Source organism: Ictidomys tridecemlineatus, chromosome 10, assembly GCF_052094955.1.
Source record: "Ictidomys tridecemlineatus isolate mIctTri1 chromosome 10, mIctTri1.hap1, whole genome shotgun sequence".
NCBI lineage: Eukaryota > Metazoa > Chordata > Mammalia > Rodentia > Sciuridae > Ictidomys > Ictidomys tridecemlineatus.
The window spans coordinates 49,592,419-49,610,109 of NC_135486.1; the positions used below are offsets into that span (position 1 = coordinate 49,592,419).

The window sequence follows — 17,691 nt, forward strand, 5'->3', positions numbered from 1 at the left end:
AATCAGACGTCGCTCATTACACACACTCACCTGCCCTCTCCCAAAACAAACAGGACTCTCCCCAGTTACTCACCTAGACCACCCTGACGAATGTCTGTTCGTGTGGCTCCACCCACGATAAACTGAGGGTTGGGACATAATTCCTGAAAGTAATTTGGAACAAAACACAAGTCACAAGATGCCCAGTCATTTTGGTGGGAGCTCGAGTAAAGGAACATTAGAGGCATAGAATTCAGAACTGGAAGAGACCTAGGAGGTTGTCTAGTACACATATATTTTGTTGTTAGGGACCCTGAAGCCCAGATAAGGGAAGACACCTACCCAGAATCACACAGAGTAGGATCTGGAACCCAAAGTCCCTGTTGTGACCAGTATTTTTATCACTATGCATATTGTGTGGGTGTGAAAAGGTACTGAGGCATATGGAGGTAGGAGAAAGGCACAGGCTGAGATAATAATGTGATGAAATGTGATCCCACCCATTCAGACAACACCCCTATTTACATAAAGAGAGGATTGAAGTAATGTTGGGCAAAATGCCAGGCACCCTGTGGACACTCCTTAAATACATGACCTTGACAAAGTGATAATGACCCCAGGCACTGATGGGAACGCTGAGGTGTTGGTGCTAATTCCAGAGAGCAGAACTCAATTCGGATGCAGTCAAAGGTGTCTGACCTGCTATTCCTCCACTCATCCAGCTCCAACTAGCATCTGCCCCCAGGCAATGACCCAGCCCTGACTGAGCTCTATTCAGGCTTCCCCACCCCCTTCCTCTCTATTTGCTTATCCAGCAAGGATGTATTGAGTCCCCATTCTATACCCTGTACTACTTGCACAATAGCAGGCAGGGAGGGGGGAGGGGGGAGCATGGTGAAATGAAAAAAAGAAAAGAAATAAAACACCTGGACCCAAAGTGTTTTCCATCTACATGGGAAGGCCAACCTAACATTATTTAGAAGAAGAAAAAAGGCAGAGGAAAAGACTAGTGCATAAAATGAGAAATGCCCAACAGAAATGAGGGCTGAAGATGACCATATGCATGCATCTTGTCAGGAAGGCAGGCTTTAGGAGCAGTCTACAAGGAGGCCCCCAAAGAAGAGCTGGATCTGCCTGTCCACCTGGAGGGCAGATCACTGGTGGGCAAGGGTGGGACTCAAAATACAAGAAAGAACTAGCACTACATTTAATCAGAGGCAATTAAATCGATGGGTTGGGCTACATCAAGAACTCTCTGGCTACCAAGTGTGAGAATCATTTCCCTTACTCCACAGACATGAAGAAATGATAGGTCAAAAAGGAGGAGGATGGGCTGGGGGAAGGCACATGAATGGGGTTTTCTGAGATTTTACTCTGAGAGATGGAAGCTTCTGAATAACTGTCCTACAATCCTTTATAAGGCTGTCAGCTCCTGCCTACATGACCAGAAACAGCTTTATTTCTCCAAGAATTTAAATGTTTAAAAAAAACTTATCAAATTTTTTTTTATTGAGAAAGTAATATGCCTACAGGAAAAAAAATCCATCAGGAAATAATGGCATGAGACAAAAAAAATTCCTTCCACTTCAGACTATCAACAATTTTTTTCCCACTGTCAACAATTCTTATATATCCTTCCAGAAAACTGTTTTCTAGTATAAAGGCACATTTTGTGTGTGTGTGTGTGTGTGTGTGTGTGTGTGTGTGTGTCAGATTTCTATTGCTATAACAAAATACTTGGGATAATCAAGTAATAAAAGAGGAAAAATTTCAGTCTATGGTCTGTTGTCCCATTGCTTTTGGGCCTGTGGTGAGGCAGCACATCATAGTGGGAGCATGTGTTTGAAGAAGCCCATTCGCCTCATGGTAGCCAGGAATGAAAGGGAAGGAAGAGGAGGAGCCAGGGTACCACAGTCCCCTTCAAAGTCGTGCCCTCCACACCCACCGTGACTTAACTTCCTTCCACCAGGCCTCACATCCTAAAGGTCTCACCTCCCAATAACACCACCCTGGGGACCAAGTCTTTACCAGATAGGTCTTTGGAGGACATTCCAGACACAAACGATAGCAGTGTCTGTGGGCATAGGTGTACTGTCACATATACCTTTTATATCTTTTCTTAGGACATAGAGAGCTTTGCAATTTCATTAAAATCCCACAAATTATGTAGCCAGTCCTCTAGTGAGAGAATTTTAGTTTGGGTTTGTTTTTTTTTCATTCTTTTGCAATCTCTGATGGTAATTGAAAGAGCGAAAAGGCACCAGCCAATCTCAGTGTTCTTAAAGTGGGCAGCTACCACCTTGTTCCTAGGTTCTCAAGAGCTCCCAGTCCTGGGGTGGCCATTTCTTGGTGAACAAAAAATGAAAAGATGTGGAAAAACTAAGAAATAAAAAGAAATGGACAAAAAAAGTAATTCAAATTTTATTTTTCAAAAGAAAAGAGATCACTTGATCAAGAAAGAAGGGAGGAGAGCTCTCAAGAGGGGTTCTCAAGAATCTCTTCCCTTAAACATTCTCTCAAAGTAGTCTCCCATTCCCCATCACCCGTTCACCCATCACTTCCCAGAAATCTGCCTTTTTCCTCCACACCTCCAGGAAATTAATCTCACCAAAGTCACCAGTAATCACAGAATGAGCATTTTCTATTCCCGTGCTACTGACTGCTTCTTAACATGTGATACTCTTGTCTTTCTCTCCCTCAGAAAACTCTGTTTCCTTGATTTCCATATCCTTGCTAGCTCTTTTCTCCTCACCTCTCTAAATCTTTCTTTCTAGTTTCCTTGATGGGTTCCTTTGCTCAACTCTGCTCTACTCTCCTCATAATCTGGGAACCCCTGGGCCCCCTCCTCGACCTGCTTGCAATGGTCCCATTTGATACATCAATCACATGCCCCTAAGCATTCTCTCATTGTGAAATCATTCAAACCCATGCCTTCAGCTACCGACTATGATGACGCTTCCAAAATAACTCCCTGAGCTGTATATTCAGTACCCCTCACACTACTCATGTGATATTGGCACATTATATGAATATTTCATAGATCTCCTAAGCTCTGCTAAAATTAAGCATTCAGTCAAGTTTCTCAATAATCTAAGAAGGTAGGTAGTATTATGGTTCCCATCTCATGAATAAGGAAACTGAGTCTTAGAGAGCTTAATAACTTATCCACAGTCACTCATTTAGTAAGTAGCAGATAAGGGACCAGAACCTTGATCCATCTGACACCTAAGCCCATTTCTTCACCACTCTGCTGCCTAACAGTCATCTGCTTGTCCATGGGTCTCTCTCTGCAGCTCCACAAGGTCTCTCTCAGCCCTGATCCCTGCATATAACAGCATGCAATAAATCATGGCTAAATTAGAAACTCCAGGTTCACTAACCCAAGGGGGAGCAGCTAAAGAAAGAATGGAAGTTCAAAACGGAGGCCTCTCCTGCTCATTCTTATTCTAACCTCCCCACAATTCAACTCCTCCTTTTGTCTCTTGAGTCCTTATTATGCAACTGATGTAGTCTCACTCCTATCTCTCTGTATTTCTTCTTAAGATCAATAAATTGCTTAATTGCCCCAAAATGGACACTTCAGAGAACAGTATCATTGACTAAGCCACACCAGGCCCACTAACACGGGCATTCGTCAAACTGTAGGGGCCTGAGCTGGGCATTGACCCCAGCACAGTGGGAAAACCAGAAACCAGGATGCAGAGAAGCAGCTGTTAAAAGCATTCCCTGATCTGCACAGCTAGCCATTTTCCTTTGTGATAGGATTGTTGCTCTTGCCCAATACCCTGAGAAAAAATTGCCTTGAGATTTTGAATAATAATTTTTTAAAAAAAGCAATTCATCCTGAAAACCCAAGTTAGACTTGAGACCTTCACCTGGGCAAACTTGTCTTTCCAACCCTTGGGACAAAATCCAGGCAAACCTTTTGCTCAGCAACTTAAGAATAAGTAGAAACACTCAGCAGGGTGAAAACATCTACAGATCAGGATTTATTCATTATTGAGAGGGAAAAACATTTACATATGTGTTCAGTCCTTCTCATCTCCTTTCTGTAAAACTTAACATCCCTTTGGGAAACAGGATTATAAGAGCCACATCCGAGCAGTTAACTTAAGGTTTTTAAACTAAGGAAGAAAGTGAAAAGCACAGGAACAAACAGCCTGAGTAAAAATGTCAAAGAACTTGAACAGACATTTCTCCAAAGAAGATGGTCAATAAACACATGAAAAGATTCAAAATCACTAGTCATTAGGGAAATGCAAATCAAAACCACAGTGAGAGAGCAACTCACATCCATTAGGATTACTATTATCCAAAAGTAATAACAACAAGTGTTGGTGAGAATGTGGAGACACTGGAATTCCAGAGAGCTGTTGGCGAGAATGTGAAACTGCACAGCCACTGTGGAAAACAGTGTGGCGATTCCTCAAAAACTTGAAAATAGAATTACCATATGAATTATCATACTACCAGCTTGACTTCTGAGTATATAACCAAAATAATTAAAATCAGAGTCTAAAAGAAATATTTGTGCATTTGTTTTTATGGCAGCATTATTCACAAGCACTAAAAGTGGAAACAGCCCAAGTGTCCACTGTAGACGAATGGGTAAATAAAGCAGGGCATGTAGACACCATGGAACCCTGCAACCATAAAAAGAAAGAAAAGCCTGACCCATGCTACATCTGGATGAACCTGGAAGGCATTTTGCTAAGTGAATTAAGTGAGTTACAAAACCACAGATACCGTGTGGTTCCACACATATGAGTAGTGAAGTTTGACCTAGAGTAGACAAATTCATAGAGACAGGTGATTGCCAGAAAATGGGGGAGCGGGGATAGGAAGTTAGTGTTCAATGAGTATAGAGTTTTACTTTTGCTGGATAAAAAGAGTTCTGGTGATGGTTGCAGAATAATGTGAATGTGCTTAATGCCACTGAACTGTACACTTAAAATAGCTAAGATGGTACATTATATGTTTTCTATATTTTACCACAACTTAAAAGTAAATAAATAAATATTAGATAGGGAAGTAGATAAATCGATTCATTGATTGATCAATCGATCAATCAAGCAAACTTTAGCAAACCACATTTCTTGAACACTCCAATCTGCTTGCAGATTCCTGAGAGGCCTTTTGGGAGAAAAAGATAAAGCATTTAAGAAAAGGCCAATTTTCTCAGAACCCAAGACATATCCATCCCCAATAGAGATACAATCATCTTCATGAACTCAGGAGTCTATTTAACAATCTACAAGATCATAGAGGATAAGGCTGTGTCCTCTAATATAGCTTTGTGGAATGTGAGCATGAGGGTGGCTGAAGGCAGCCATGTGATAACTCCCCCTTGGTAATTGGGGAGGAAGAGGTTAAATTCTGACAACATTTATTTTTTTGACCTGCACTTGAACATCCCAAAAAGGAGTCTTTCAATTCCACATTAATTAGTTTCCACTGCCTCATTCTCTGATTTCCTTGCCTCTCTTGACAGGTACAAATCAGCGCATCCAATCTAAAATTACTAAGTTGACACAGACAGTGACACCAGGTGAAGACACGGTCTAGGGGAGAGCAGGCGATGTGGTTGAGGAGTTAGTTAAGGGCTTTAAGATTTTCAAAGGAGAGTTTCAAGATGGCGGACCAGAGGGAGGCAGCATTCTATGTTACTCTGTGATCCAGATCTCACCTAGTTGGAATACTGCATCTCTGAGAGAGTTAGAGGACCCCTATACAGCTGCTCTCTGCAGAAATCACCAGCGCTGTGACCCTGCTCAGGGCTCAGGGCCCCAGTGTTCGAGCAGGACCCAAGGCCCGAAGTTCTAGGTCACACAAGACTTGGTGAGTGCCTTAAGAGAATCTCCTAAAAACACATCTACAGACTGCCAAGACTTCACCTGCTCCCCCCGCAGGTGACTCAGCTGCTACCTACCCACAGCACAATGCCATCGCCTGGCTCCCCCAACCTCACCAGATAGCCCAGCGCTGAAAGCAGACCTCCGCCATCTTGGCTCAACATTCTCGTCATATTAGTTGGGGGCAGTTCCCAGATTGGATCTCCAGGGGCCGGTGGGTTTATTTCAGAAATCACCAGTGCTGCAACCACCTGCATAGAGACCACTGGCGCAGAAATCAGAGCTTCTGGGCTCAAGAAAGTCTCCGGACCCCGACACAAAGCCCGCAGTTCTACCCCTTGCATGGATCATAAGCAGCTTAGCAGAAACACCTGTCAGCACCTCTGCTGCAGAACTCCAGATTGCCTTCTGCTCCCACGCAGGTCACTTGGCTGCTACCTATCCACAGCACAAGGCCATGGCCCAGCTCTCCCCACATCACCAGACACCCTGTGCTGGAAGCAGACCGACTCCACGTTGGAAAACCTTCCTGGCCATTTTGTGGTGGGCATGACTATCAGATCAGGTCGCCATTTGAGCAGGTAACTGATTTCCAATTCTTCCTCCTCCCCAACAGCGTTAACTTGGCACAATGGCCACCTAACACAAGAACAGCTCTTAGTTGGACAGGAGTGCAGTGTGAACAGGGCACTACCCACCTGGTGTGAGCCTGGGGGTAAGAGATCCACAATTGGGACCTGATAAATAAGAGAGGGGAGGGGACTAAAGTCTAGAGCAAAACAGAGAGATCAGGATTTGGGAAATCTCCAGGCAAGAGAGGGAGGCAATACCGGGGGCTCAAGTCACAAAAAAAGACCCGTGAGGTGCTATTTCCCTGCTAGGACTGGTGGGCAGCACTCCCGGCTTCCAGATGCTCCACACCAGGTCCAGTCTTCACACCCTAGTTACCTACACCATCCTGACGGTAGAGACACCAACTGGATGAGACGACCTCACCTACTGGATGAGAAGAGAAAGAAGTGGATCTCTAAGAGTAATTTTTTCCTCTTCTTCTTTCTCTTCTACCCTTCTATCCTCTGGCCCTCACATCCCCAACATATGTAAAACCAAGAACTTTGCATGAAATAGGACTTTGAGGACTGAGCCAGCTGAATAATATAATATAGAGGAATTGCATAAGCCTTTTTTTTTCTTTTTCTTTCTTTTTCTTCTCTCTTTTTTCTTTCTTTCTTTCCCTTTTTCTCTTTCTTCTTCCTTCACCCTCCAAATTATACTATTTTAACATCCTGTATTTTTCTAAAAACATATGTGTTTGTTTTATGTACTCTACTGTCTTCCCACGTAATTGTCTACCCCAAATTACCTCCTATCTATTCTCCTGCTACTAATACTCTTCACTAGATTTCTTCTTCACATTTCCTAAGATATATTAACTATATACCCTCACATCTTCTCTCCTCAACATATTGTCCTATGCCTGACCCCCAGTTTATTGTCCACTGCCAGAAACTGTGAACCTTTTTATGAAAATACTGATTATATTTTTAAAAATAATTGAATCCAACATTTCTGGACATTGAGACTAAACTGTAAATATCTTAATAACAAAAATTTGTTCATAGGTGATGTATTGTTGATATTGGGATCTGCTAACATTGTCCTTCCCCACAAAGGAGAGATCTTGGAACCCTACAAGAACACTACAAATCTATAGGGTAAAAACAATAACACACCAGATCCACAGAGCTGGAAAGGAAGACACATGAGCAACATGAAAAGAAAAGGGAAGAAACACATCATTAGAAGCATTGGCAGTTATAGCAGAAAAAATTACAGAGAAAGCTTTCAGGATATACAAAATGTTTGGGGACCTCAAAGAAGACCAATGTGATCCTGCAAACTGTACACGTATCCCATTTGAATCAAATGTATAATATGTCAAGATCATTGTAATGTTTTGAGCAACTAATAAAAAAACTAAAAAAAAAAGACATAAAAGAACAAATACAGGCAGTGAAAGATCACTTCAACAATAAACTACATAAACAAATCCAAGAAGCAAAAGATCATCTCAACAGAGAGACAGAGGTTATACAAAAAAAAAAAAAACCAGAAATCCTTGAAATGAAAGAAATAATAAACCAAATTAAAAAATCAAATGAAAGCATCACCAACAGAGTACAGCACTTAGAAGATAGGACAATGAAGATCAAATAAATCATCTTGAAAAGAGCATAGTCCACACAGTGAAAATGATAAGAAACCACGAGCAGAACATTCAAGAAATATGGGATAGCATAAAAAGACCAAATTTAAGAGTTATTGGGATAGAGGAAGGCATAGAGGTCCAAACCAAAGGAATGAACAATATATTCAATGAAATAATACCAGAAAACTTTCCAAAGGTGAAGAATGAATTGGAAATCCAAATTCAAGAAGCCTACAGGACACTAAATGTACAAAATCACAACAGACCCACATCAAGGCACATTATAATGAAAATGCCCAACATACCGAATAAGGAGAAAATTTTAAAAGCCACAAGAGAAAGAAATCAGATTACATATAAGAGAAAACCAATTAGGATAACAGCAGATTTTTTCAACCCAGACCCTGAAAGCTAAAAGATCCTGAAACAACATATATCAAGCTCTGAAAGATAATGGGTGCCAACCAAGAATCTTATATCCAGCAAAATTAAGCTTTAGATTTCAAGATGAAATAAAAACCTTCCACGATAAACAAAAGTTAAAAGAATTCATAGCCAGAAAACCGGCACTACAAAATATCCTTGGCAAAATATTTCATGAAGAGGAAATGAATCAGCAGAGGGAGGTAGTACACTAAAGGAAAAAACTAATCAAAGAGGAAAAACAATTCAAGTAAAGTAACAAAAATAAACAAATATGGCTGGAAATACAAATTGTGTCTCAATAGTAACCCTAAATGTTAATGGCTTAAACTCACCAATCATAAGACATAGGCTAGCAGATTGGATTAAAAAAAAAAAAAAGACTCAACAATATGCTGCCTCCAGGAGACTCATCTAATAGGAAAAGACATACACAGACTGAAGGTGAAAGGCTGGGACAAATCATTCCACTCACATGGATTACAGAAGCAAGCAGGGGTTTCCATATTCATATCAAATAAAGTAGACTTCAAGCCAAGGTTAATCAAAAGGGATAAATATGGACATTACATACTGCTAAAGGGAACCATACACCAACAAGACATAACAATCATAAATATATATGCCCCAACAATGGTGCAGCTATGTTCATCAAACAAACTTAAGTTCAACACAATAATCTTGGGTGACTTTAACACATCTCTCTCACCACTAGATATATCTTCCAAACAAAAGTTGAATAAAGAAACTATAGAATTCAATAATACAATCAATTGCTTATACTTAAATCACATATATAGAATATTTCAACCTGCATCAAGCAGATACACTTTCTTCTCAGAAGCACATGGATCCTTCACTAACATAGACCATATGCTATGCCATAAAACAACTATTAGAAAATGCAAAAAAGTAGAAATACTACCATGCATTTTATCAGATCATAATTAAATAAAATTGGAAATCAACAACAAAATAAAAAATAAAAATTTCTCCATCACCTGGAGACTAAACAATATGCTACTGAATGAACAATGGGTCACAGAAGACGTAAAGGAGGAGATTTAAAAAATTCTTAGAGGTAAATGAGAACATAGACATAATGTATCAAAATCTCTGGGACACTATGAAAGCAGTACTAAGAGGACAATTCATTTTATGGAGTTCATTCCCTAAAAGAAGAAAAAGTCAACAAATAATGACCTCACACTACATCTCAAGCCCTAGAAAAAGAAGAACAAACTGGCAGCAAAAGCAGTAGAATGCAAGAAATAATTAAAATTAGAGCTGAAATCAATCAAAACAAAAGAAACAATTGAAAAAAATTGACAAAACAAAAACTTGGTTCTTTAAAAAAATAAATAAAATTGACAGACCCTTATCCATGCTAACGAAGAGAAGGAGAGAGAGAGAACTGAAATCACCAGCCATACGTGATGAAAAAGATAATATCACAACAGACACTACAGAAATACGGAAGATAATCAGAAATTATTTTGAAATATTATACTACAATAAAAATAGAAGACATTGAAGGCATTGACACATTTCTTTTTTTAAAATTTTTTTGAAAGAGAGAGAGAGTGAGAGAGAGAGAGAGAGAGAGAGAGAGAGAGAGAGAGAGAGAGAATTTTTTTAATTATTTTTTTAAGTTATTGGCGGACACAACATCTTTGTTTTTATGTGGTGCTGAGGATCGAACCCGGGCCGCACGCATGCCAGGCGAGTGCGCTACAGCTTGAGCCACATCTCCAGCCCCTGACACATTTCTTAAGTCATATGATTTGCCCAGATTGAGTCAGGAAGATATACACAATTTAAACAGACCAATATCAAGTGAGGAAATAGAAGAAGCCATCAAAACCTTACCAATAAAGAAAATCCCAGAACCAGATGAATACACAGGCAAGTTCTACAAGACCTTTAAAGAAAAACTAATACCAATACTCTTCAATTTATTCCAGGAAATAGAAAAAGAGGCAGTAATTCCAAACTCATTCGATGAGGCCAATATCACCCTGATCCAAAAACCAGGCAAAGACACATCAAAGAAAGACAACTTTAAACCAATGTCTCTAATGAATCTAGACACAAAAATTCTCAAAAAAATTCTGGCAAATTGAATACAAAAACATCAAAGATTGTGCACCATGATCAAGTGGGATTCATCCCAGGGATGCAAGGTTGGTTCAACATACGGAAATCAATAAATGTAATTCATCACATCAATACACTTAAAGATAAGAATCATATGATCATCTCAATTATCACAGAAAAAGCATTTGACATCTACGTAAAGGCTATCTATGCTAAGCTTCAGGCCAACATTATTCTAAATGAAGAAAAATTGAAGGAATTCCCTCTAAAGACTAGAACAAGAGAGGGATGCCCTCTTTCACCACTTCTATAATTCTTGAAACACTAGCCAGAGCAATTAGACAAGTGAAAGAAATAAAAGGGATATATATAGGAAAAGAAGAACTTAAATTAGCACTATTGGCTACCTAGAATGCCGCAGTTCGGCTGCAGCAAAATAACCGGGGGGTGACGAACAACTTGTGTACATTGATACAGCAGGACTGGGAGCCGTTTATTGTAGGACAGGAGGGCTATATATACATTCCACATAACTTATCTTAATTAACATAAACTAGATACAGCAGTCAACCAATAAGAAATCTCCACACTTAATGGCTCACTGGCGCCACCTCACAAACCACTCCCCCTGGCAAAATACCAGGTGTCATCCTAACTTGTTTACAGACTCCTACACTAGAAGACCCAAAAACTCCACCAGAAAACTTCTAGAACTAGTAGATGAATTCAACAATATAGCAGAATATAAAATCAACACCCATAAATCAAAGGCATTTCTGTATATCAATGACAAAGCCTTTGAGAAGGAAATGAGGAAAACTACCCCATTCACAATAACCTCAAAAAAAAAAAAAAGACTCTTGTAATCAACTTAATGAAAGAGGTGAAAGATCTATACAATGAAAACTACAAAACCCTAAAGATAGAAACCAAAGAAGACCTTACAAGATGGAAAGATCTACCTTGCTCTTGGATTGGCAGAATTAATATTATCAAAATGACCATACTACCAAAAGCACTATACAGATTTAATGCAATTCTGATCAAAATCCCAATGGCATTCCTCATAGAAATAGAAAAAGCAACCATAAAATTCATCTGGAAAAATAAGAGACCCAAAATAGCTAAAGCAATCCTTAGCAGGAAGAGTGAAGCAGGTGGCATTGCTATACCAGACCTTAAACTATACTACAGAGCAATAGTAACAAAAACAGCATGGTATTGGCACCAAAACAGACTGCTAGACCAATGGTACAGAATAGAGGACACAGAAACTAATCCACAAAATTACAATTATCTTATGTTAGGCAAAGGTGCCAAAAACATGCACTGGAGAAAAGATAGCATTTTCAACAAATGGTGCTGGGAAAACTGGAAATCCTTATGCAACAAAATGAAATTAAACCCATATCTCTCACCATGCATAAAACTTAACTCAAAATGGGTCAAGAACCTAGGGATTAAACCAGAGACTCTGTGTCCAATAGAAGAAAAAGTAGGCCCTAATCTCCATCATGTAGGATTAGGCCCCAACTTCCTTAATAAGACTCCTTGATAAGAATTAAAACCAAGAATCAATAAATGGGATGGCATCAAACTAAAAAGTTTTTTCTCAGCCAAAGGAACAATCTGTGAGCCGAACAGAGAGCCTACATCCTGGGAGCAAATCCTTACCCCTCGCATATCAGATAGAGCACTAATCTCTAGGGTATATAAAGAACTGAAAAAGTTAAACACCAAAAAAAAAAAAAAAAACCACACAAATAACCCAATCAACAAATGGGCCAAGGACCTGAACAGACACTTCTCAGAAGAGAATATACAATCAATCAACAAATATATGAAAAAATGCTCATCATCTCTAGCAATCAAAGAAATGCAAATCAAAACTACTCTAAGATTTCATCTCACTCCAGTCAGAATGGCAGCTATTATGAAGACAAACAATAATAAGTGTTGGAGAGGATGTGGGGAAAAAGGTACACTCATACATTGCTGGTGGGGCTGCAAATTGGTGCACCAGTATAGAAAGCAGTATGGAGATTCCTTAGAAATCTGGGAATGGAACCACCATTTGACCCAGCTATCCCTCTCCTCGGTCTATACCCAAAGGACTTAAAAACAGCATACTACAGGGACACTGCCACATCAATGTTTATAGCAGCACAATTCACAATAGCTAAACTGTGGAGCCAACCTAGATGCCCTTCAGTGGATGAATGGATAAAAAAAAAATGTGGCATATATACACAATGGAATTTTACTCAGTAATAAAAGAATAAAAATCATGGCATTTTCAGGTAAATGGATGGTGTTGGAGAAGATAATGCTAAGTGAAGTTAGCCAATCTCAAAAAAACAAGTGTGGAATGTTTTCTTTGCTATAAGGAGGCTGACTCATAGTCGGGTAGGGAGGGGAAACATGGGAGGAAAAATGAATTCTGAATAGGGAAGAGGGGAGGGAGGGAAAGGGAGGAGGCAGGGGATTAGCAAGGATGGTGGAATGTGATGGACATCATTATCCAAAGTACATGTCTGAAGATATGAATTGGTATTAACCTACTTTATATACATAGATATGAAAAATTGTATTCTATATGTGTAATAAGAATTGTAGTGCATTCTACTGTTGTGTATTTTAAAAAAATAAAATCAATTAAAAGAAGATTTTCAAAGGAAAGAGAAAAACTAGGCAAAGGGTAACTGACACCTGACTTTGGTCATGAAATGAAGTATTTCATGACCCCTCTCCATTCCCGCATCACCCCCTCCCCCAAGCCACCAGAAAGTTTCCTCTTCCCTCAAATCTCTCCATCATTCAGAGGTAACACCTCAGGTTCTACAGTCCATCCTCTGTGCCTCTGCTGAGTACATGCTTCATTCTGTCCTGAGCACCACTTCTTGAAACTGCAGTATAAAAGTATAATCCCAGGCCTTGATTTTTTTCCCAACATTCCAGGGTAAACTGAAGGTGTCAGCAAGGTAAGGGAAGAGAGGCCGTGGTGGGCAGGAGTTGCTCTCAGGAGGGGGGGGTGGGGGAAACTATGGTACAAAACAGAAGGAATTGCTGGAGTTAAATGATAATTTTGATCAATTAAATGATGAGAATAATTTTGAACTTTTCTTATGTTCCTTTTTCAGCCACTTCCAGGAATAGAAACCATGACTTGATCTCCTTATTATGTTTTAGAAGAAAAAAGGTGCCCTGGGCTAAGAGCTCCTGAGGATATCCATTTAATAGCCCTGAGACCATATCAGGTGCCAGACACTAAATAGAGCATTTCCATTCTCACAGCCACTCTTTTTGGATGGGGTTCTTTTCCCTGAGGTTAAATCCCCTTGACAATGGTCATACCGTGATGGGTTCTGGGCCTAATTTGGGAAGACAATTCTCCATCCTCTGCCTTTGAGTTTCTGCAGTTATCAGTGGCAGCATCCAGGAGCTGGGAGCCTTCTATCTGTATCCACAGAGGCATATCTCCCACCTGTCCTCTCCACCCATCAGCCCTGATAAAACAATGGCAATCCATGACCTTAAGCAACCTGCACCTTTCAGTAAAGCTGTTGTATCACTTACTCCAGGCTTCCCACATTTAGCATTGATTTCCTTTGGGCACTGGTCCAGGGGCCACTGTGCAATAATTACTACCATGTATTCTGTGCCTCTTACATGATAGACACTATACTCAGATTTACCTCTAATTCTTATATCAACACTGAAGACTAGTGCCAGGAGAACACTTTACAGATGAGAAAACTGAAACTCATAGAGAGGCTAAGTTATCTGCTCAAGGTCTGCACAGTCAGGATTCAAATCTAACCTGTTTACTTCCAAAGCCTGTGCATCCTCTTTCTGGAATAACTCACTGCCTAAAAAAAAAAATGAAATATGGAATCCAAAAATTTATAATCCAAAGCCATGATTCTTCAACTCCTGACCAGATAGATGCAAGGCCCCTCAGCCCTGAAAGACACTCCGCTACAACCTCACCCCTTACCGTGGGTCGCTTCCAAATGATGCCTCGAGTTTGGGGGGAACTTGGTCCAAGATCCTTGTAGCCCAAAGCTGATGGACATGCCGGGAACTCTGGGTCCTTAAATAGGACTCCTGATTCTAAGCACTGTTGCCTCAGAGACTCAAAGTCCTGGCCCAAGTATTTCACAGCGTTCTGATTGGAGCCAAGACCCTCAGCCACTGCACGCTGCTTGGACATTCCTGCTGCCAGGGCCGCCATGACCATAGGCTCTGTGGGTGGACAGGAAGACAGAGATGCTCCTCACTCTCAGATTCCTTCCCCACTGGGAGGGGAGCTATAAGACAGCGCAGAGAGAGGTGGAGCAGGTAAACATTTCACCCAGGGCTCTGCTCCAGAGGGAAGTGAGTCATGGCCAGGAACAAATATGTACCCAAGGTGCGAACAAGTCTGCCTCACAATCTCCTTTACCTTTCACAGACAATTCGGAGTTAGGGAACCTTCCAGTGCACATCCCAGGCTCTTAGCCTAAGAAATACACCAGGGCCTCTACCGCTCCTCTTTGCAAAGCCTGCTCACCTCACACTGGACCCTTTGTAGAGATGAGAAGGTTGTTAAAAATTCACCAAGGAATTGGAGACGTGGCTCTGAGTAGGTGGAGGGTAAGTGGTTAGAGCCATCTCTTTTTTCTCCAGGAAAGCTTGGTTTCATATTTTCTAGGAAGGCAAAAATACCAGCGAGGTGATTCATGGAGCTGATTCAGAGTAACCCAACTGGAGGCGGTTCAACCTATGAACAAAGGTTTGGCCTCTGACTGCCTTGGTCTACCAGTAATTAATCTGGGCTCCACCAGTAATTAGCTATCACCTCAAGCCAGTTATTTAATCTCTTTCCCCTTAATTTTCTCAGCTGCAAAAAGGCAGATAATCAGAAAATCTGTCTCATAGGATTGTTTGGAAAAGTTGATGAAGTAGCACAGGGAATTTACATAGAATCCTACGTGGAAAGCATTTAGCAAATGTCAGATATCATTATTCCTCAGAGTGTGGACCAAAAAGAGAAGCCCAGAAATCAGGAATCTTGGTTCTAATCTCAGAAGTCAATGACAGGCTGTATGTCCTTGGATTAGTCACATCTCTCTGGGTTCCAATTTCCTAGACCCCATCTACCCTAAGGATGCACACCTTATCAATGTCTCTCAAACTTCAGTGCACGTGGCAGGCTGTATAATGAATGCCCAAAGAGACCAGGTCCTAATCTTTGGAATCTGTAAGTGTTACCTTTTTCAGAAAAAAAGGATTTTTGCAGAAATGATTAAATTAATGATCTTGAGATAAGGAGATTATCCTGTCCTAAATGCACAAATGTCCTTATAAAAGGCAGGCAGTGGGAGACCTGACAACAGACAAAAGACAAGTCAAGGTGACCAGGGAGGTGGAGGCTGGAGAGATCCTGCCGCGGGTCAAGGAATGCTGGCAGCCCCCAGACACTGGATGAGGGAAGGAATGGATTCTCCCCTAGCATCACTGGACGGAATGTGGCCCCACCAACACCTTAGTTTCAGCCCAAGGAGGCTGATTTAGGACTTCAAGCCTCCAGAACAGTAAGGGATTATGTTCCTGTTGTTATAAGCCACCACATTTGTGTTAATTTATTACAGCAGCCACAGGAAACTAATGCAACATGCATAAGAATCCCGTGGTGCACTGGCTTAAAATGGTGATTCCCTAGCAGGCCTTACCACTGCCCCCATTCGGAAAATAAGGAGTTCTGATTTGGTAGGTCTGAGGTAAGACCCAGAACCTGCAGTTTTTAAACCATCACCTCACAGACAATGCAAATACCAGGTCCAAAGACCACACTCTAGAAATCTGGACCAGCTTACTCCTAAGGCCTCCAGCAATAACCTTCAAGCAAGTGACCATCCATATGTTCAGCACTTAGCTAGGTGGGTGGGTCTGAGTGGGCAGAAAACAGGGTCTTCTTCCCAGGTATGCAGGGAAAAAAAAATTGTGGTATGTCAGGTTTCATCAGAAATTCAAGGTCAAAATGACCTTCAGAGGCTCAAGTTAATATCTGAAGGACTAAGTATGGCCCCTGCCCCCTTGGGGGTTCCACTTCATTCCCTTAACATCCTTTTTACCTTGATCCGACATCTCCCTACTATTCAGCTGATCAGGTGTTCATTATTATATTTTCACAGCCCACAAAGTTGATTATCATCTTATATGATGGACCCAGCCTTCCCTAAAACCAGAACCACAACTCCATCCAATCCAGACAAAAATCCCCCTCAAGGATTTTGTTCTTATTTGGTAGGTCTGAGGTAAGGATTCTAGGAGAAATCCAGCAACACTGCATGGGAAAGGAAAAAAGAATATTCATTTTTTTAAAAATCCACCACCTAATCATTTGAATCCTGGGATCGATGTCCATGAGCGGTTTCACTCTGCCCAGAGTGGCTATTTCAAACACAAACCTGACCATGTCACTGTCATGCTAGAAAGCTCCCCAGTGGCTGCATACCACTCTTGGGAGAAGAACAAGGGAGTTTTTGCACAACCAGTTAGTCCAGGATCAGAGTGGCCCTGCCCACCTCTCCTCCTGTCTCCTGGGCCTCTCCTCCCTCCCAGTTCTCCTCTCCTGGCTTTCTTTCCAAACCTGGAAGATCATCTGGATTCCACCTGCTGTGCCCTTCATCTGAAATGTTCTTCTCTCACCCCCATCCTCTGCTCATTCTTCAGATGCCAGGTGCCCAGGAAAGGTTTCCCAGACCCCACTCCACACCAAGACATTTTTCCTTTTATGGGCTATCATATGCTCTCATAGCTACTGAAATACCCTACAGTCACTGAATGATTCCCTCCACCCCGCTCAGCTCTGATCTCCACAAGGGCAACTACCAGCATTAATTTTGCTCAACATTGTATCCCTGGATCCTAAATAGCTCCTGAAACAAAGGAGGGTCTCAGCAAATATTTGCTGCTCCCAGAGATCAAAGATGTCCACTGGCTGGATATGTCTAAACCAAATATAATGGACATGACACCTCCCGGCAGGGTTGTTAGTTGGTGAATAAGGATCTCCTGGGATTGCTTTCCCATGCTGTTTCTTCACTATGCCTCCCCCAGAACATTCCCTTTAGACTGACAAAAATG

The 17,691-nt window shown here is 41.1% G+C and overlaps 1 protein-coding gene across 1 annotated transcript in view; it reads right to left on the bottom strand.

Annotated features, from left to right (window-relative positions):
- Capn8 (calpain 8) overlaps window positions 1–14,794 on the bottom strand; it is a 76,752-nt gene extending 61,958 nt beyond the window's left edge. Inside the window, exons 1-2 of the mRNA XM_005326512.4 lie at window positions 14,558–14,794; window positions 74–143 (exon numbers count right to left, since the gene is read on the bottom strand). Coding sequence (XP_005326569.3) covers window positions 74–143; window positions 14,558–14,794 — 307 coding nt within the window. The remainder of the gene's footprint in view (window positions 1–73; window positions 144–14,557) is intronic.
- Between the last annotated feature and the right edge of the window lie 2,897 nt (window positions 14,795–17,691).